This window comes from Pseudorca crassidens, chromosome 3 (genome assembly GCF_039906515.1).
Source record: "Pseudorca crassidens isolate mPseCra1 chromosome 3, mPseCra1.hap1, whole genome shotgun sequence".
Classification (NCBI taxonomy): Eukaryota; Metazoa; Chordata; class Mammalia; order Artiodactyla; family Delphinidae; genus Pseudorca; species Pseudorca crassidens.
In genome coordinates, this window is record NC_090298.1 from 125,045,323 (window position 1) to 125,066,672 (window position 21,350).

The 21,350-nt window shown below is 43.0% G+C and overlaps 1 protein-coding gene across 3 annotated transcripts in view; it reads left to right on the forward strand.

Moving 5' to 3' along the window:
- Positions 1–21,350, forward strand: part of ADRB2 (adrenoceptor beta 2) — a 96,409-nt gene that overhangs the window by 7,455 nt on the left and 67,604 nt on the right. The window contains exon 2 of one of the 3 annotated variants that reach the window (XM_067732191.1): positions 7,641–7,932. The exons of the other annotated variants lie outside the window; for them this stretch is intronic. Within the exon in view, the coding sequence (XP_067588292.1) occupies positions 7,641–7,654 (14 nt within the window). The 3' untranslated portion in view covers positions 7,655–7,932. Of the gene's footprint in view, positions 1–7,640; positions 7,933–21,350 lie in introns of those variants that run through there. 3 annotated transcript variants of the gene reach the window in all.

The following is a 21,350-nucleotide window of genomic DNA, read 5'->3' on the forward strand; positions in this document are numbered from 1 at the left end:
GGGAGAGGCCACAACAGTGAGAGGCCCGCATACCACAGGAAAAAAAAAAAAAAAAGGTAACAGAACTCATTGTAAAACACTTAAAAATATACGAAAGCACAAAATGAGATAAATCACATACAACATTACCACCTAGAGACAGCCATTGTTAAATGTGATGTATATACTTTTAGCCTTTGTCCTAAGCATGGCTATGGGTAGAAATATTTTTTTAAATAAAAACAGAATTAGATTATTCATACATGATTATTATTCATACACTTTTGTACCCACTGATAACACTTTAACAAATGCCTCCTTGAATATGTTTTATATATAATATGATCCAGATATCGTAATTGCTACTAGCCTGGCAGAGTATTTGGCAGTTTTTAGACTTTAGGAGTACAAAAGAATCATCATTTCCAGAGCATCTGGATTGGGAAATCTGAGCTGAGGCCTAAGAATCTGCATTTTAGCATGTTCCCATGGATTTTTTCCAAGGACCACGTTTTGAGGAACAAGGTTACAGAGATAAATTTTGTAAATTAAACAGAATGCTCCCTCTCCTGTTACTGGTGGTTGAAAAAGATGTTTCTATGCTGTACTTGTCTCTTTGAAAGCTCCTTTCACGGGCTCTGATCTGCTTTCAGAGCATGAGAAACTAACCACCAAACTTCCAGGGGAGGGTTCTTTCTGCATTGTTAAGTGCCTCTGACCCAGCCTGTCGACTTGTGTTAAAATAAGTCTAATCAAGTTTTATAGTGACCAATATCTACCATTTGAAAAGTGCAACAGCAGGTTTCCATTCCATAGAGCACTTGCTGTGATCATGATGGCTAATAAACACAGTGTACTTACCATGAACTAGGCCTTGTACTTGGCAATTCTCATGCATGATCTCATTTAGTACTCACAGCAACCCTACAAAATAGGTACTATTATGTTTGTCCCTATCTTAGAAATCAAGAAACTGAGACTCGAAGGGATCAACTAAGTTGCTGAAGATTACAGACCATACTGCAGTAAAACCCATGTATTCTGAGCCAGAGCCCATGTGCTTTACCATTAAGATAGGCAATATTTCCTCCTGTTGGGGATCAGGTAAGAAAGAAGGAGGGAGACAATGATGAGAGGAGGTTTTTAATGGGTGCATTTTATTTTATTCTCCAGGGACTCTTTTCAGAGAGGTCCGATGGATTTCTGAGCCTTGGAGCTAAGGGGCAAGCCTATGCCCTCTAGGTAGGCGGTGGCTAAGTATCAGCTAGGAAACCAGACTGAGAGTTGGGAGAATCTGCATTTAGAATCTGTGCTGAGAGTTGGGAGCACACTCTTTCACCATTATTCAGGCACAGTTTGAGTGATCTCCCCCCACCAAGGCCAGGAAGGAGGCAGAGGGAGGCGCCTGCTAACAGCACATGGGTTTGTGCTGAGTCAAGTCACTGCTTTAGGGTCAGGAAGCTCCTGACAGCTGGAAATGGGGTGCTCTTTCCATTTCTCTGCCCAGGTCTGTGTCTGCATCTGAGTCTCCACAATAGAGAATATCAGGGTAGGAGGGGCATTGAGAGAGTGCATACGCCCTTAGTGTACTAAGAGACCCCAGATTCCAAGAGGCAACGTCAGTGGCAAGGTAACACAGGGACCTGGAGATGACCATCTCTCGTGGCTTGTTTTATTATTATTTTTCTAGTGCTATGAGGGAAAGACTGGAGTGTCTGCATGTATTCATTTCTCCAGGAAGGGAAAACGGTTTTTGAAATCATAACGGCAACACCCATGACAAAGCAGAATTGGAGTCCTAGGTAATCCCTGCTTGCTTTCTTTTCTACCACACCATATTGGCGTTGCAGCCTCAGGCCTTGTGCCCAGAAGCCACAACTGCTGTTGGGGAGATTCCTTCATTTTTAGACAATTCTGTCTCTATGCGACTGCCTAGTGTTTCTCTTTATAAAAATTCTACTAGATGTCTCTAAATACTACAGTCAGCCCTGACAATCTGCTGGGTTTTTATTGTTTTGTTTGAGAGAGATTCACAGTTCTCACAATATGTATTGCAACAATAAGCCTGTCAGACTTCCTTTCTTGTTTTAGTTCCCACAGTGTCTTTCTATAAATCCAGATGCTCACCTAGCCTCCTCAACCTAAGAGAACCAAGCAAGGGTCAATCTCGAGGGCCTGAGGTGGGCAGCCTTAGAAATTTCTTTCTATAAAATTGTGTTGTTGGTTTAGGTAGTGAGTCTTTTGACATTATGTTGTTATTGCAGTGGGTCCCAAACCTTACAGAGGCCAAAAATGATCTGCACTGAGAAAATACACATTCCTGACCCCCTTCCCTGAGATTCTAACAGGACTGTGGTTGGGGGCCAGCAATCTGCATTTTGTCACTACTTCCCCCAGAGGACTGTGATGCAGGTGCTCCTAGGATGGCAATTTGGGTACCTAGGGATCTCACTGTCTTCCCCTGCCCACTCTTCCTGCTCAAGAACACAAAATGTAGGCTTGTAAAAATTGATCCTGTACATCTGCATACATTCACAAAAATAACCATTCTGTCAAATAAACAGAATCCTAATTTCCCTGTGTTATCAAATAAAACAATGTAGATGAATATAATTTATAAATGATAAAAAGTTACTATGAAAGATGAAGGTGATAATAAAGTGCATTGAGCAATTAGGCACTTGATTTAAAATGTGTTTTGTGACAACATGGCATCTACACAGTTGTACCTCCACAACAGCATCATTGTCTCATTGTCCTGAACCCTCTGCATGTAGACCAAGAAATAGCAGCACAGGAAGAAAAAAGGATTCTGCTGCAGGGATGGACTCTTAGTCCAGTGCTCCTTCCTCCTGGACACTCTGCTATGATTAAGTCAAATCATACTAAAGTCTATCTGAATCAATTTGCCTAATTTACATAAACCCTCCTACTTAGAAATCTGAAGGAGGACCCACCCAGCTGCAGGATGATTCATACATATACATACACTTCCATATATGCACATACCCAAATAAACACACATAACACACACAGACTTTTACATTGATGCCTACATCTATATCAACACAAGTATATACACATACATTTTCACTTAGATGTACGGACACATCTATGTTCTTTTGTGTATACTCCCATATGAATATGTTCACACGTACAGGACACAGGTGTACTCAACCTAAACATTCTCCCTTAGATAAATACACATGGGTATTCCTAAGCACACTTTCGTGTGCTCCAAATGAGAAAATATGCCATGTCACGTAATCATGGTCCCACCGCTATCTAAGTACACACAGGCACACAAGTTCCTATACTGGCCCTTCTTCCTAGGTAAATGTATACACCCGATTCAATACATGTCTGTTGAGTTCTTATTAAGTGGCAGGAATTGTTACGTGCTGAAGATCAGTGAGTGAACAAAAACAGTTTATCTCTGCCCTTATTGAGTTTGTGTAATGGGAGGGATAAGTTTCTTTTTTAATGAAGACAGATTTTTAACTGTGGCAATTTCTATGTAGAGATTCAGAGTGTTTTGAGGGAATCTGACTAATTCTGAAAGGTTTGTAAAGGTTCCCCCATAGAAGTAAGGCTTCAACTGAGAGCTGAAGGATGACTAGGTAATTTCTAGAAAAGGAGAGAAGGGAAGAACTTACCATTCAGGGAGAAAAGCATGTATAAAGGTCCTGTGGTGAAAGGAAACCTCATGCATAAGAAGGACTAAGCAAAGATCAGTGTAGAGGTGTGCAGAGAGAGGGAGCATAGCAGGGCCACACATAAAGGGCCTTATAAGCTGCATTAGGTTTTGGTTCTTTATCCTAAAAGCATTTAAAAGCCATTGATATGTTTACAGCAGAGATCAGATGTATATTTTGAAAGACTCTCTGAAGATATGCTTGTCCATACAAAAGCATTCTCACATAGGTAAGTGCACACATATGTGTTCCTATGTACACTTGTGTATATTTTCCTAAAATGCACACTTACATATAAGTATTCACTTGCAAACTCTGCCTCTGTGAACATACTCTTATGTGTTTATATTCATGGTACATATAAATCCAGTGGGCATCAGGAGGCAGGGAAACACCTTCCTTGCCAGGTACCATCAGGCCTATCAAAGCCAGTACACGGTGCAGGGACAAGGCAAATGGTGTATCAGATCTGAACCCTCTGACTTTGGAGCTTTGGGCTTTGTGGCTTGGCCTCATGCCTGTGCCTCCAGCTCTGCTCCCCCTTCTCTTGGCTCAAAGCACTCAGTGGCAAGGTGGGGTTTCTTCCAGAACAGGATCGTTCACGATTCTTGGCCCAGGCAAGGAGGTGAGGGTGGGCAGGTCAGGTTGCATAAAGATTGCCTTGTGCCCCCCCAGAACTTTATAAGCAGAGCCTCTGCCCAGCTCCAGGCCTGAAGTAATTTTTGCACAGAGTCAGCTATACCAAGATATTAACATAAGGATCCACAATCAGAGGTCTGTGGGTCCTTATGGGGATTGCAATGGGACTCCAAGTAATGTGCTCCATAACTAACCACTGTGTGAAACGTGACACTGGAGGAAGAAAAAGAGAAAGCCAGGAAAGAAAGCCTTTTCAAGGCAAGATGTCTGACGAGGTGTCCCTTACTGCCCTGGCACAGAAAACACATGTACATACATATCTACACATACAAATTTTCCCCCAGTGGGTGTACCATCTCACAGCAGAGGAAGTAGCAAGTAATTATCAGCCACAATACCCTGCATTATTTTCCCTCAAATGAACTAGAACGACACTTGTAGTTTTGCTCCTGTTTACCAGCAAAGGCCTTGACCAGAGGCAATGACAGGCTCCAGGGAGATCAACAGAAACATTCATGCAGAATTAAAGGCTCACCTAGAGCCTTACATCTTAGGGTCTTAAGGATGTTCCCAAGTGATTTTTTTATGTATATATTCTAAAGACTCCTACCCACTGATATTTTATGTTTTCAAATATGTGCTTGCAAAATGTTTTCCTCCATAATTAAAAGGAATTATATAATGTAATTTGAAGCTCTTTTTATTTTGCTTCAGGCTGTGTAAGGAACATCCTTCTTTTCTTTCAGTTGGGTGGTTCTTTTATGCTGTCACAGCAGCAAAGTACCAGATGCATCAAGGACTGAAGGCCACAGCACTATGCTCATGGGGCTACTGTTGTAGCAAATCCCTCACATTGATCCAGCACTTAGCAGTTTACAAAGGGCTTTTTTATATGCCATCTTCTCTAATCCTCATAACTCTGAGGTCAACATGGTTGTTCACATTTCACAGATAAAAAGATTGAGGTTCAAAATCTGCTTAAGGGCATGGCACTAAGACATGGCAGGGCTGGGACTTAAACTTAGGTCTTCATACTCATATGAAATATGAAGGAAAAAAAAGAAGTTTTTTCACACTCTGCTACCCTCCTAGGACCCAGGACTCTTCTCACTATATTTTCCTGCTTTCTGCTGCATTTTAACTTAAAATTTTATGGTTAACACTCCCCAGCACAGAAGCCACAGCTGCCAAGCAGCAGATAAGTGACTGCCAGCTCCAGGGACAGTCCCCAGGATGCTTTCAATACTGACAAGCCCCGAGATTGTGTGAGCTCAAGCTCAGAGTAGGCAGGGCCCAGCTCTATCAACTATGGCTTAGAGCAGAAGCTCCAAGCCTTCTGGGCTCCTCATGACAGTCACCAGATGCACTTTCACCAAGTCAGAGCTATGGAATCACATGTCCAGCTTCCCATACATGCCCTGCTGGCAACTTAGGGCTCCACTGAGGCTGTCCTTGTTCACTCTGCCCAATTCCTCTGGGATCAGGATGTTCCTGTGGGAAGACCCAGTGGGATTTGCTGCCCCAATCCCACACACATTGGGCCACAGCCCAGCCTTCTTTTAAGGGCCAAGTTCCACACCTCGATAAAAATTGCAGGCTCCAGGAAGTATTTCAATTTCTTGAAAATGGCTTGTGTTGGGTTGAAATTATTTTAGTCAGAGCAATTAGGTGTTCTTGTTTTACACACATATCTTCCAATAGAGGTGCCTTCAGCACAGGTTAACTGTATTTAATGGATCTGGGAAAGCTTGGAGTGGATGACAAATCCAACCACAAGGAAAGCTCCTGTTGGCCATCTCTTCTCCTCAGAGTGTAAGCTTATCTGGTTTACTTAGCTTTCTAAGCAATGTGTGACTAATTTGCTCATTCATTCATTCAAAAGATGTTTGAAGACTTCTATATGCCAGAACCTGTACTAACTACCAGGGATACAGCCATGACTGAGGTAGACATGGTTGGTCACTGTTGTTTTAGTTTCTTACGGTCTAATGGAGAAGACAGACCATGAAAAGGGAATTATAAATGGTATTTGGATCGAGTTCCCTAATACTCACACCAGAGAAACTTAAGTATACTTATGAACAGGAGTGAGGGATGGGAAATCGGCTTCTGCATTTTGCCAGTAGATCCAGAAAGATATCTGGATCAGTCTCAGATTGGCCTCTAATCATCTACAAAAAATATTTCTATCATCCCTTTAAAAATGTCTCTGGGAAAATCGGAGTTGATGGTGGCTCACAAAGTTATCAATTGTCTCTGTCTTGGTCCACATCTGAAATAATGTGCCCAGCTCTGAGGGCCACATTTTTCAAGGGAAGAAGGGCATTCGGGGCCCTTCTAGGTTTGCCAGATTCAGCTGATAAAAATACAGGACATCCAGTTTCAGATAAGCAACAAATTCTTTTTCATATAAGTATGTCCCAAATTTTGCATAGAACATGCTCATACCAAAAAATTATTCATTGTTTACCTGAAATTCAAGTTTAACTGGGCATCCTGTATTTTAAACTGACAGCCCTAGTAGAGAACCAGAGGGAAGACTGTGAGGAAACCCAACACTTTGTCTGAAAATGAATAGTTGAAGGAACCTGGCTTTTTAGCTTGGAGAAAAGAGTAAGAACCTAGACTTGTGTAGGGAAGCATTTTCCAAACAGAGTTTCTAAAAGTATATATGGAAAATAGTAAAAGGTATACTGGGGGAAAAAAAGGGTTTTGAGATTAAAAAATCTGCGAGGTTGAAAGTTTGGGAAACACTGCATGCCCAGTATTTCCACTTTGGAATCCATACTCTGCATCAGCGTAGTAAACGTCCTGAGCAGCCTTGCAGGAAACGTATCTGGTTGACCTGATTTAACCTAGCATGCCCACAGAGTGCTATTTATGGGCTTTTGTCTGTTTGTTTTGATATGTTTGTTTTATAGAGGACACCTATTAACACTGTGAAAACTTACTACTCTGCTCAGCGCACTTTGGGGAATGCTGATATAAAAAATAAATGTTGTCTTCAAATATCCAAAGTCTTGCTGAGTAGGAAGGAAGCAGATTTAGTCTTTGTAAACCGAAGAGCAGATCTGGACCCAATGCATGAACACATCTGGGAGACAGATTTTTGATCTAATTTGAAGACTAGAACTTTCTAACAATTACAAGAGTCTGAAAGGTAATGAGCTCCCTGTTCCTGGAGACATTAAAGCAGAAACAAAAATGCCATCAGGGACGTTAGAGGAAATTCTTGTTATGTGTAGGAAATTCTCCGGGTCTGTTATGAAAGTTTTATTTACATAAAACACAGAACAGCAAACCTTTCTTTAAAACTTTGTCCCAAAGGGCTTCTCTGGTAGCACAGTGGTTGAGAATCTGCCTGCTAATGCAGGGGACATGGGTTCGAGCCCTGGTCTGGGAAGATCCCACATGCCGCGGAGCAACTAGGCCCGTGAGCCACAACTACTGAGCCTGCGCGTCTGGAGCTTGGGCTCCGCAACAAGGGAGGCTGCGACAGTGAGAGGCCCACGCACCGCGATGAAGAGTGGCCCCCGCTCGCCGCAACTAGAGAAAGCCTACGTACAGAAACGAAGACCCAACACACCCAAAAATAAATAAATAAATAAAACTTTTTTTTTTTAAAAAAAACAACTTTGTCCCATGATCTATATGCTTTCTGCCGTCTGAGTCCATCCATCCTGGAGTCACTGTTACTATGTTCCTTTCACATCTATAAGCCAAATCCTTCTAGGAGATTAGTCCTCACAAGTTAATGATCTTTGCTCTGGTCTGGGCCTCTTCATAGCCCAGCCCAGCTACCTTGGGTCCTGGTTGTTGGAAACCCCACTCTGAGCCTCTGGGAGTGGCTTATAAACCTGAGATGTAGCATAGAGCTCACAGCTGAACTTAGCAGCCCAGAAAAACATGGGATCTGGAGAAACCCAGCCTCATACACCTCTAGAACTATGAGACTGCCCCATGCAGTATCCGTGGTGTAGTACAGATCACTTCATATCTAAGGTGCTCAGCATAATAAAAGACAACAGAGGGTCAAATCCCAGCTCTGCGCTTCCTGAGTCTATGACCTGGACAAAATGTTTAAACTTTCCAAACTGTATTCCCCACTGTGGGGGGAAGAAAAAACAAAACAGGAATGATGACACCTGTATCATAGTACTATGAAAATTAAGAAATTAAAAGTACATAAATGACCCAGCAGAGTGACTGGTACATAGTGGACATTCAATAAATGTTTATTTAATGGAAGACTGTGATTGTTATCATCATGGTAAAAACTTCTAAAGAAGTTAAAAGCCTTCTCCTGAAATTCACTAATCAGTGTGCCAAGATTTCAGGCCCCAGTCAAAGTAATACACTGGAAATTGTCTCCAACACCTTCCCTTTGAGAATCCATGCTGAAGAACATAAAGTAATGCATGTGTATTAAAGGTTATAATTTTCCTGCCTGTGGTGCTAGGGCCAGGGCTAGAAAGAGCACTGAACTCAGGGGCAGGGTGCCCTGGTTCTTGGTTTAAGTGACTGCAACTTCATCCATTCTGGATTCCAGTTCTTGTCTATAAAATAAAAAGGCTGGACTAGGATAGCTTCTAGGTCCCATGAGCTGTGCCTCTGATTTGGGGCAGTGAATGCAGATATTTAATTAGTCCATAGTATTTAATTAAAGAAAGATTTCGCCAAACTAAAGCTCTGTGCGTGTGTGTGTGTGCGCATGGCCACACTGAGTATACACAGGGTGCTTTGAAATCACTTTAACTGCCTCCTGCTCTTTTGCCTATCAGTAGGTTTGGCAAATAAAACGTTAGACCCATAATTAGTTTTGAAGGAGTGATGTGAGCTCTGATCTCAGAATGGAGAGAGCTGGGTTCGAGTCCCAGTCCTGGCTCTGCCAGCAAAGTTTGCCTCCTTCTCCAGGGTGTGATGCTAACCTCCCTTCCCTCCTTTGCCTCCCCATCTTTCACGTGATGGGTTTGTTTCCAGGATCTCCAAGTTCTGCGTCTCTTGGGAAAATGTCTCTGATCTATTTTCGCTTGGATTTGCATGCTCACCACAAGGATTATCATCCGGCTGACTCAAGTTTTGCTTATTTCTTTTGTTTGACCTGCTCTGGTTTCGTAACACAAGCTCTACAGCCAATTTTAGCCCTTCTTGGATTATGGGAGTGTCAAAATGAAGGTATTGGAACATTTGTCACCACTTCTGCCCAGGATTCGTGTCTTCCCCCTTCCCTACCCTGCCCCAGCCCCTGATGCTCCCTTCTGTTCTGGCACAAGCAAAAGTCCTCCCGCCCCATGACATGCTAAGTGCAGCCTGGCTTCACATTAGCTGAGTAGAGGCCCTGAAGCCAGAAATCCTTGGCATATGAGCCACTTGTCTCTTTGTGCCTCATTTCCCCCCAACTATAAATAGGCGGAATCTCGCACTTTCTCCCAGTGTGTGAGGGCCCCCTGTCGAGGTCGTTTTGTGCAGGTGAGGTGTCCTTTTCCCACTGGCAGGTCTCAGTATCACAGCCCAGGGGGATTCTCAAGGAAGCAACGTGTCTGTCTCTGTCTCTGTGCTTCTTCTGCTTGTGGACCACTCCAGACCCCCTTCATCACTGTCAGTGTGAATTTTCTAACACACAGAAGTCAACCTTTGCTGAAAAGCCTTCAGTGGCTCCCTGTTACTTTCAGGATAAAGGCTTCAGCAGGTGAGCCCACAGAAGCACAGTGGAAACTCAGGCTGGGAAGTAATGATGCACCTCAAGTGATACCAGCCCACAGCATGTCCCTTCATTCAGTCCTGTGAGGTGCAAGGCAGCATGCAGGGAATCAAAAGAGGAGTAGAGTAAGACTTAGGCCCTGGGTTTAAGAAGCTTACACACTTTTTTAAAAGGTGTGCAAAATAATAATGCTTTTATTTTTTAAGTACTGAAGGGCCCTTAGAAATCACTGACCTTGCCCTACTGCCTTATTTTACAGTAGTGGAAACTGATGTCACAGAATTGGCAAATTATAAGAAAACATGTCTCGTAGTAGGTCTCTTTGCTTTACTCTGCCTCTATCAGCAGGAGCCTCTCTCCACTCTGCAGCCAGAGTCATCTGTCTGAGGGGCGTGCAACCTTGTTACTCCCCATGGGAAAGCTCTCTGTGGCCCCCGCTGCAGCTAAAGTAGGAAGTCAAACTTCTTCCCAAGCCTATGTGTGGACAGGTCCCTGCAACCTTGCTGTTCCCTCTGACTGGAATGCTCTTCTCCCAGATCAGACTTCTTTGTGCTGTTCAGTCTCAAGTTTAAAGACACCACCTCAGGGTTGCCTTCCCTGACCAAGGCTGATGCAGGACCCCACGCATTCTCCTTCCCATCCCCTTGGTTGGAGGCACTGACAGCATGGACCAGCATCTGCATCATCTTGCACGTTTACTTATTTTTCTTTATTATCTGTGTCCACTCACTAGAGGGTATGCTGCGGGAGAGCTGAGATTTGCTTCTGTCTTTAGTCTCGACAACACAACTGGCTCATAGTTGATACATAAGAAATATTTGCTGAATATTTCTAAATATTCAGCAAACTAAACAAACAAATAAGTACATACTGAAGGAAATTTGAATATGCAGAATAGTATAAAGAAGCAAATAAAAATCACTCATACTTCCCCCTTCTGGATTTTACTTCTGTTAATATTTTGGATTATTTCTTTTTTCAGGTTTTTTTTTTCTGTGTGTATACATATATATGATATATAGTATATATTTAAAAATTAAGATTATTCTAAGTTATGGTTTATATCCTGCTTTTTAATTTATCTCTATACTGTATTTCCACATGTTATAAAACAATCTTTTTTTAAGATTTTTAGAAATTTCATGTAATGTCTGAAACATTTATGTTAACATATTTCCATAAAAATTAAAACAATCTTTTTAAACACTATTTTCTGTGCTGCATAAAGTTTCATATGGATGTATCAAAAGTAGTTTAAGCAACTCCCTATTGTTGGACAATGACAATTTAATTTTTTTCTAATTGATCTATTTTCTGTGCAAACCATTCTGATAGAACCTGGCTTTTAAGGTACCTGGAGTAACTGTTTCTCACTGCAAGTAGTTGGAAAAAAGACATTACTTCCTTTCCACGAAATATCTATAGACCAACCCTTAGTTTTGTATGTTTTTTGTGACCTCTTTCAGTGCGGATTGACTTAGTTGATGATCTATTTATTAAGATTTGTGGTTAGTAAAGAGTTGTGTTTCTAAAACTTCCTGTTTGAAAGATAAGCCAATGTAAGTGTTCACAACTGAATGGAGTGCACAGGGAAACAGAGGCCATCAGGGTTACCTTCAATGCACACTCTTAACCCAAGGGTGTTTTCCTGTTGAAATTAATGTTCAGGGAAGATTCAAGAATTCCAAATACTCACAGACTTATAAAATCTTCATGAACTGAAAGGAATATTAAACGTAAATAACTTCCTCACTTTAAGAAAAAGGAAACTGAGGTTCAGATCAGGGGCAACCTCTTGCCCAGGGTCCCGTAGCAAATAATGGTGGAGCTTCTTTCCGCTTCTCCCTCCCCCATCCCTGCCTCCCTCTGTCCTTTCCTTCCTCTTTTCAGTACTAGTCTTATATGAACTAGATTTCAGAAAAGATTTCACAGAGCTGGAAGGGATCTTAGAGATGAACTACTCCAGCCCAGCCTCATCATTGCTGAAGATGAGGAAACGGAGGTCTAGACAAGGGCACTGTAGTAGGTCCCCACACCACCAGCTTGTGGCAGGGCTGAGATGAGAACAACTTCCTCGTTCTTCTCATCCATCAGTCCTTCTACTGCCCCAGCTTCGTGGGGCCCTATAAACTGTCACACTTGGCAGCATCTGCCTGTGGGCTCTCTTTCCTTGAGTGCTAAAAATTCTAGTTATTCCACGTAGAGAATTGAGAGATTGTAGCCTTCAACAAAAGCCAACTAAGATTTACAGTTATCAGCTGTGAGCACAGCACTGCAGCAACTGTGCTGAGGATAAAACAGTACATTCAACTAAACAGCCCTCTCTTACCATCCCCCACCCCCATCCAGCATCATGCACCCTCAGAGCACAGCAACCTCTCCCTCATTCTTACCACACTACTCATGTGATCTTTTGATTGTCCATCTCTCCCACTAGGCTATAAGTTTCCTGAGAGCAGAAGCTCTTTTTCTTTCCTTGTTTTCTCAGCACTCTATACCCTATTTCACAGATCAGTGCCTGGCACGTAATAGATGCTCCATAAATATCTGTTGAATGAATGAATAAAAACATAGTCTCTGTATTAGTTTTCTAGGGCTGCCATCACAAATACCACAGACTAGGTGCTTTAAACAACAGATATTTTCTCACAGTTTTAGAAACTGGCCATCCATGATCAAGGTGCCGGCAGAGTTGACTTCCTCTCAGGACACCTTCCTGCTTCGCCACATGATATTTCCTCTGTATACCCACATCCCTGGTGTCTATCTGTGTGTCCTAATCTCTTCTTAGAAGGACACCAGTCAGACTGGATTAGGTTCTACCCTAATGGACTAATTTTAACTTAATTACCTCATCAAAGGCTTCACCTCCAAACATAGCCACATTCTGAGATAGTGAGGGTTTAGACTTCAGCATATCAATTTGGGGGGTACACAATGCATATGAATTTGGGGGGTACACAATTCAGTCAATAACAGTCTTGACTAGCTCACAGTTTAATGAAAGGGATGGACGTGCCCAAAAATGGAATGATAATAACTGCTGTAACACAGGAAAGTAAAAACCTTGTGGAGAACAGATAGTGGTTAATATTCATAATAGCTGTATCACCAAGCATCTCTGTGTGCCACATACACTGCCAAGCACAGAATGTATTATCTAATTTAATCCTTGTCAGGATTAAATTCAGCAAACCTTCATTAGTGCCTGCCATGTCAATGACTATGCTTAAGCCCAGAGGTCCAAAAATATATAAGCTTAGATCAGAGTGGAAATACTTGTTCTGCCTAATAAGGAAATGCACACACTCATATATCTAATATACTGTCTTAGTCCATTTTTGCCATGTTTATGGCTCCCATCCTGGTTATTATTCCCCAGCCAGGTAATTTAGTCTGTGCCCAACCAGGAAGATGGGAATCACCTTAGGTCTTTCCACATAAGAAATGAAAGGGATGGACGTGCCCAAAAATGGAATGATAATAAGCATATGAAAACTAACATAATTAGAAAAAACTATTTTCCTGTTTTCCCATGGTTTTCATCCACTTTCTTTTTTGGTGAATTGTATATTTTTCCAAGTTTCAACTCATTAATATCTTCCCATCTGAAATAACTACTATGGTTCAAAGTCAGAAATATCCCATAGAAATTGCAAATGATGCAGTTCCCTGTGTGGCTTTGTAGAGCGTGGCCGAATGGCTCACTGGGGTACACTGTATAGACTGGAAGGACCTGTATTCTTATGTCTAAATAGACACGCAGAGATATAAACTAAACAGCCACTCTGGCTGGGTTTGTTTTACCAAACAAATATATAAGGTCAACAAACATTTACTGTACTGGTGTCTGCTGAGTGCCAGGCGCTGTGCTAGAACCTCAAGACCTAAAGCTGTATAAACTCGGTTCCTGGGTGAAAAGGCTCTCACCATTTAATAATGAAATGCACACACATACACTAGTATGATATGCTATCTCAAGCTATTTCTGCCATGCTTATAGCTCCTCATAGTAGTGACTACCCAGTCAGGGGATTTGGACTGGGTCCAACCAGGAAATGGAAACCACTCTAGATCTTTCAAAATAAGAAATTTAATATAAGGAATTGGATGCACAGGTGATAGAAGAGCTGCAAAGCCAAACAGGGGATGGTGAAGAACCAGAGATTAGCAACAGCAGGAAGATGCTGCTGCTCCTGGGTCTGGAGGGACAGAGGAGAAGGTGGTGTTACAAGATCCCAGAGGCCAGGGCGCTTATTTAGCAGGAGCCTGAGGCACAGAACACACGAAGCCATTTGCCGAAGATACCACAAGAGACAGAAAGAGAGGAGAAACAGCCACTTCTCCCCTCCTCACCTCCAGTCTTCTATCATAGATTCCCATTAGCCAAACTTTCCCTGAAGCAACAGGGTGGGGAACCTGCAGGGTGGAGGTCCCCATGATGCAGAGCAGAGCAGAGGAAGTATGCAGAAAGGAGAAGAAAACAAACACAGGCTGATGGGCACCCCAGGCGACCTTCGGCAAATCACTTCATCCCTCAGAGTCTTAGTTTCCTCATTGGCAATTTGAGAAGAATAATAACTCTCACATTTGTTTGTTAGACTTACATGAAATAAAATCAGAAAAAGCACTTTATAAGCTTCAAAAGGCATATATACAAATGTAAGGGCTTTTATTATTGGTTTTTTAATCCAAAGTGTTTTGGACTTTAGGCTCTGGTGGAAAAAAAAAATGGGATGGTGTTCAGGTGTCATCGGGAACTTTATATGCAGAGCTAACTGCCTAAGTAAAAAGAAGCAGCTCTGCTTTTTACTGGTTGTTATTTCAGTCTGTCACTCTGGGCCATCAGGCTTCGAAATCCCCAATTGATTTTGAATAAACTGGCACATAACTGAAAGGATGTCAGAGCCCGCTCTCAGCTCTATTTGGGGATCTGTCTGTGGTTTTGAATCAAAAAGCGACAAATAAACAGGACTCTAGAAATTACTTCAAGACCATTTGCTCCACCGTTTTCATTTTACAGAGGACCAGACAGAGGATGGAGTTTGCACGTTGTCACATACCAAATTCTTGGCAGAGAGAGGCATGGAGCCCAAGAGGAAACTCTCTCTTCCTTGGACCTTGGGATTTCAAATTAATCTCAGATAGTAGCTTGTACTTTCAACTTTTCCTTCTTCCTTTTCTGTTAGTCTTTTATCTCTTCTTCCTAATAATCTTTGACAACTCAGTTTCACAGACTTTTTCCTCTATACTCTGCTGATGGACAACGAAAACTGAGCACTAAGCCATATCTATTTTGAGTGGGTGTAAACTTTTCTAAATAACTCAGTTTCCCTTTGCTATCAGGTGTAAGACAGTATCATCAAAAATTCTTTGAGATCAGCCTTTCTGCCAACCTCAAGGCTTCCGGTGAAAATCATAAGGTATGATCCCTTCCCTTCTACTTCTTTTGTACCAGAAAGTACAGGTCATGGCCAGAACATTTGACCAAGCGTCAGGGCACTCACACCAGGCCCAAGAGAAAGGCAATATTTTTTACCAGTGGAAAAAGGTGGTTTGACTCTCTCAGCAAGAATGGTCCTGTGTTCTGTAACTTTTAATGTATCTCAGTAGCAAGGGACAGTGGTCAGTGGATGATAAAATTTAAGAGTTTATATCTTACTTGACAAATGAAGAGACTGTGCTTTCATTGTCTGTAAGTTCCTTTCTGGCACTGACATTTAAGAAATCAGTGTCCCTCTACCAAAGAAGGTCTATTATGGTCCCAGAGGCACTAAGACAGTAATAATCCCCTGACTCATGTCATTCCCAGTGGTCCACTGTGAATTGACATTTTAATGGTGCAGAGTCTGTGGCATCTTAAAATGTCAGAGCTGGAAGGGCATCTGTCATCATCATCCACTATGGGTACACTGAGGAGTCTGGGACCTGAAGATTATGGGTATCCATTCGCTGGTTCCTTCAGCAGAAATTTACTGTGCCTGTGCCACGTGCCAAGCACTGTGCTAGGGCCTGGGATACAGACATCAATAAGACAGATGAGATGTCTGCCCTCACGTACGTTAGTGGGGCAAGATACGTAATAACAGGAAACTAAGAAACAAGCAAGATAATTACAGTCTGTAATAACTGCTTGAAAGGTAATAAAAAATATATAATGGATTAATTCACTTTACTGAATGGATATTGACTAACTTGGGATGGGGGAGTGACTCTTTGCAGTAGCAGCACTTAAGGCGAAATCTGAAACTTGAGAAGGAAGCAGCTGTGGACACCAGGATGTAAAGAAGTTACAGGTAGAGGGAATAGTGTGTGCAAAGACCCTTAGGCAGGAAAGCATTTGGTAGATTTAAGGAGTGGAAAGGGGACCAGTATGGCTTGGAATGTAATAAGGGAAAAGTAGCATGAGAAGTGGCTGGAGGAGTAGGATGGGACCAGATTGGCCTCATGGGCCCTAGTAAGGAGTTTGGGTTTTATTTGAAGAATGGGAAGCCACTGAAGGCTCTTAAGCAGGTAAGCAACTAGATCTACAGTTTATATTTCTTAAAGACCCCTCTGACTGCAGGAAGGAGAATGGATTGTAGAAGACAGAATGATGCCATTGAAATAGCCCTGACCAAAAAAAAAAGATAGACAAAATTAGTAACAATGGAGATGGAAAGAAGTGGAAGGATTTGGGATATGTCTAAACATAGATCCTATTAAGAGTTGTTGATGGTGACTTCCCTGGTGGCACAGTGGTTGAGAATCTGCCTGCCAATGCAGGGGACACGGGTTTGATCCCTGGTCCGGGAAGATCCCACATGCCACAGAGCAACTGAGCCCGTGCACCACAACTACTGAGCCTGCGCTCTAGAGCCCACAAGCCACAACTACTGAAGCACGCATGCCTAGAGCCTGTGCTCCGCAACAAGAGAAGCCACCACAATGAGAAGCCTGTGCACCGCAACGAAGAGTAGCCCCCTCTCGCCACAACTAGAGAAAGCCCGCGCACGGCAACGAAGACCCAACACCGCCAAAAATAAAATAAACAAATTTATTAAAAACAGATTTGCTAAAAAAAACAGATTTGCTGATGGCCTGGTTATGGAAACTGAGAATCAGAGGACTCAAAGAAAACTTTTAGGCTTTTGAGCAGCAGGGTGAATTGATGTGCTATTATTGAAGTGGTAAAGGAACATTAGAGGTGGATGGGACTAGAGAGAACTATTTACTATAAAGGGAAACGTGGTTCTAGGGGGCACGGGCTGGAGAGTGTACAGGTAAGTAGATGGCATAAGAAGTGGAATATTAGCAAATATTACCTACGCCTTAAGAGAAAGTGAGAACTTGAATTACTTTACAGCAGTGGTATTCAATGGATGTGATCTTTGCCCCTAAGGGACATTTAGTAATGTCTGGAGACTCTTTGTTTTCATGACTTGCAGGGGCAGGGGGAGCAGGGGATTGAGGTCCTTCTGGCATCTAGTGGGTAGAGGCCAGGCATACTACTAAACACCCTTCAATGCACAAAGACAGCCCCCATAACAAAGATTTATCTGGCCCAAAATATCAAAATGCTGAGGCTGAGAACCCTGCTTTACAAGTTGCTTTTCTGTGTTTATGCAAATGAAGGCCCAGAGAAGAGGGTCCTGTAGGTGTGAGGCCAGAAGGACTAGTATTAGGAAGGAGCCTGGACTTGCTTCTGTGGTAGAGGCTGACAGGAGCTGGTGAGTTATGAGGCTTGCAGAGTTTCCCTGGATGGGGGGGAGGGGCTGGGGCCTCAAGAAAGGGCACTGAGCCCAGGGGCCTTGGTAAGAACAGAGCAATGACTGGATCCAACTGGAAAGCACTCAACCCAGGGGAGGCCAGGTGGACAGTCTGCCAAGTGAGAACCCACTAATCAAGCAAGGAGATTGATGGGCTGAGTCTGGGGCAGATCAAGGGTTTCCAGAGGAAGAGTAGGAAGCTGGGGAGCCTAAGGGGTAGAAAGGTAGGGATCAGGAGCCCTGCCATGAATCTGGACTTCTTGGAGCTGGTTTCCAAACTAGAGATCCTCTAGAGTCTGCTGGCTCTCATGACTGCCTGGACAGTAAAATCACCTCATACCTAGGCCCCTCGCCCAGAGACAGTTATTAAATTAGTTTGGCTTAGGGTCCTAGTACTGGAATTTTAAAAGCTCCTCCAGGTATTCTGGGTTGAGAACCACGGATCTAATCCAAACATTGCACATCAAGCTTCCTCCGAGGCTAGGCAAGTAGAAGAAATGAAGACAGGACAGACTCCACTTCAGCGGGCAGCCTGTGCTCGGCTGTAGCCCACCGTTGCTTGTAGAAATCTGGGCTTAGTGTTGCCAAATCTTCCTGTTTTCTTTTTTGCTTGTTTTTTTTTTTGAGAAGCCTAAAATCCAGATTTTTTTTCAACATTGATTCCAAATATCTTAAAATCCCATGTCAAACAAAACATGTATGCAGAGCACATTGGACCCTTGGGCTGTCAGTTGGCAACCTCTGATCCAGTTCAGTGGTTTTCACACTTTTTTTTTTAGCCACAGAAGGTTTTCTCCAAACCTTCTGTTATTTTGTGGAACCGCTATAGATTAAATAAATCCAAGCAGAGCTTTGGTCAGATCAGGGCAGAGACACAGCTTTTCCTTCCAGCCCCAGGCAGTTCCTGTAGCTGCTCCTGAGTGAGGCCCCTCTGGTTCTGGGGAGTCTCTCTTGTTCATTTACCAGATGAGGAAACTGAGGCCCTTCAGAACACAGTCCCTGAGCAGAAGCAGCCCCACAGGCCCATTTGAAAATGTGTGAGGATGCTTAAAGTTGGCACTGTTGACAAAACAGACACTACTGGCATTTAGTTCTGGGGGCCAGGAATGCTAAACTCCCTGCAATTTCCGGGACAATAAAGAATCATCCCACACAAAATGCCAACAGCTCCCTTGTGGGAAACACCAAAGGAGGAAGGGAGACCCTGAGAAGGAACACCAGCTGGCACGATCGTAGCAAGTGCACACTAAAATGTTGGCCCTTGCCCCACAGGCTTGGGGACTTGAGCTGTACCCAAGAATAGGAGAGGTCACTGGCTAGGGTCAGGTTGGCTTTACTGCAAAACACAGGGGAGAAAGGGATATATAAAAAATTAAAACTGAGTAGCCTCCTGAGGTGAGGTAGCTACTACATAAAAAGCTAAGTGTCAGATTTTAAAAAGCAACCCTGGGAAAGGAGATGGAGCTGCTGGGTGTCTTCAACCCGGGCTGGAGGCCAGTGATTGGCACTGGGAGGAGGCAGGTCAGCTGCTGCAAGGAGCAGACGGGCTGGGAAATGCAGGGGCAGGGCAGTCACGCAGGTTTGCTCTCCCCAGTGGTCATTTAATCCCTCGGCCAAAATATGCCAGGTTCAAAAATAGGGTGTGGGAACAGAAGGTGAAAAAGGGTGTTCCCCAGCACTCCAAGGAAAGTAGAGCCAAAGGAGAACTCATCCTCTATTTTTATCATCACAATGCCACATGTCATACAGAGTTTTCCCACTTATAAAAACATTACTACAGTATTACCTTCTCTATAACCAATGGGCAAGGGCAGAATTATCCACATTTTATAGTCAAGGAGATGGGGCCTCAGTGGCACTTATATGATGCTTTCTTTCCTTTTTAAGTGTTGATTTTGTTTGTTTATACTTCCAGTAATCATTCTTGTGAGGAAGGTCAAGGGAGGGATTCCTATTCACAGTCTGTACTATAGACCAGCAGTTTTCAAACTGTAATGGGTATCAGAATCACGGAGGAATGTGGTAAAAACACAGTAAGCCCTACCCTATTTCAAGGAAACTGGGTCTCTGTTCTCTCTCTTAGCATGCCAGGTAATTCTGATACTCACCGACACCCAACCAGTCTAACCCAGCTCAATGAGACAAGTTCACTTTTCATGTACTTGAATATCACAGCAACACCACATTTACTATCTGGGTTTCTAAATGCTTAGTGTCTCAGGTGTTGATGGAGATAAGACAACATCCAATGGTGTGTTAGTAAGCCAGCTCTTGGTGGGGGCAAGCCCTTGATTTGCAGTGTGCCTGTTTCCATACTCCTCCCATGGCCAGTTTCAAGCCACCAACATGACGTCACTGAATGTGGAGTTGAGAAAGAGATGCGCACAACTGACTCTTTTAAAACAGTGTAAGCCAGCTCCAGCACACACTTCTCTGTCCCATCTCCAAAGCTAGAGATCTTTCCCCTAAAATATCCAGAACTAGGACATGGCACAGGCCCATGAGGGAAACAAGGGATGCATGTTCAATGACACCATCATTCTCAGGGGCGAGAGTATTGCTCCCGCTATTTTACCGTGGTCTTTGAAGGGCAACAGACATGACTTTGAATCCCAACTTTGTGATTATTGGCTGTGTGACCTTGGATGAGTCTGAAACCTCTGCAGGCCTCAGATTCCTCATATCTAAACTAGGAACAATAACACAGTAACACAGTCCTCAAAGGGAAACCTTAAAGGGTATACTTTAATGTGTGTATGTGTATATATATATATATATATAATTTATATATATTATATATATTATTGTTTTATATATTATATATATTGTGTATATATATATATATAAATATAAAATATGTAAGCTAGTACTCCTCAGCAACTAGGGATACTTAATAAATGTCCATGCTTTCCCCTTCTTCTCCCACATGCCTCACATTTTTAGGCCTAGAAAGGACCCCATAACTCTTCCCATCCAGATGTCTTGCTGAGGAATAATAGATTCAAGCAGGGCAGATAGATACTTTGTTCAGCAAACCACAGCCAATTGATGTGGAAGCCCACCTGCATCCTTGCCTCTTGACTCAGAAAGTCAGGAAATGTGTCACTAAACTACAGTCTCCCCATTCCCACTCCATTCCTCAAAGTACACACAAGTTGGTTTCCATGGACCAACCTGGAAGCCAAGCTGTGGAAATTCTGCACATTTATATTGCAGTGATTTTGTCATTGTCACTTTACGTGCAAAACTTTTGACAGAGAAGTCTAAAGGCATTTTGCTTAAGCAGCCTGGGCTTTGGACTGGGGCTGGCCCTGCAGAAAGTCACCTTCACCTTTCTGCCATAGATGATGGAAACACTGAAGGTGTGGATAACGTCTCTGCATCCTCTTCCCTTCACACCAGCTAAGGTGTTTTTCATTCCTCTTGGCGGGCTCAATTTCCCCCATGTTCTCCAAGCTCTTCCTCTCGGCTCCCCAGGGCTTCCCACAACCAACCTGTGTGCTTGGGCGGCGGCAAAGGCTGGGGCTGCTGAAATGTGCAGCAGATATGACTTTGGCTGTGTTTATCAGACCCAGCCTGGCTCCTGTG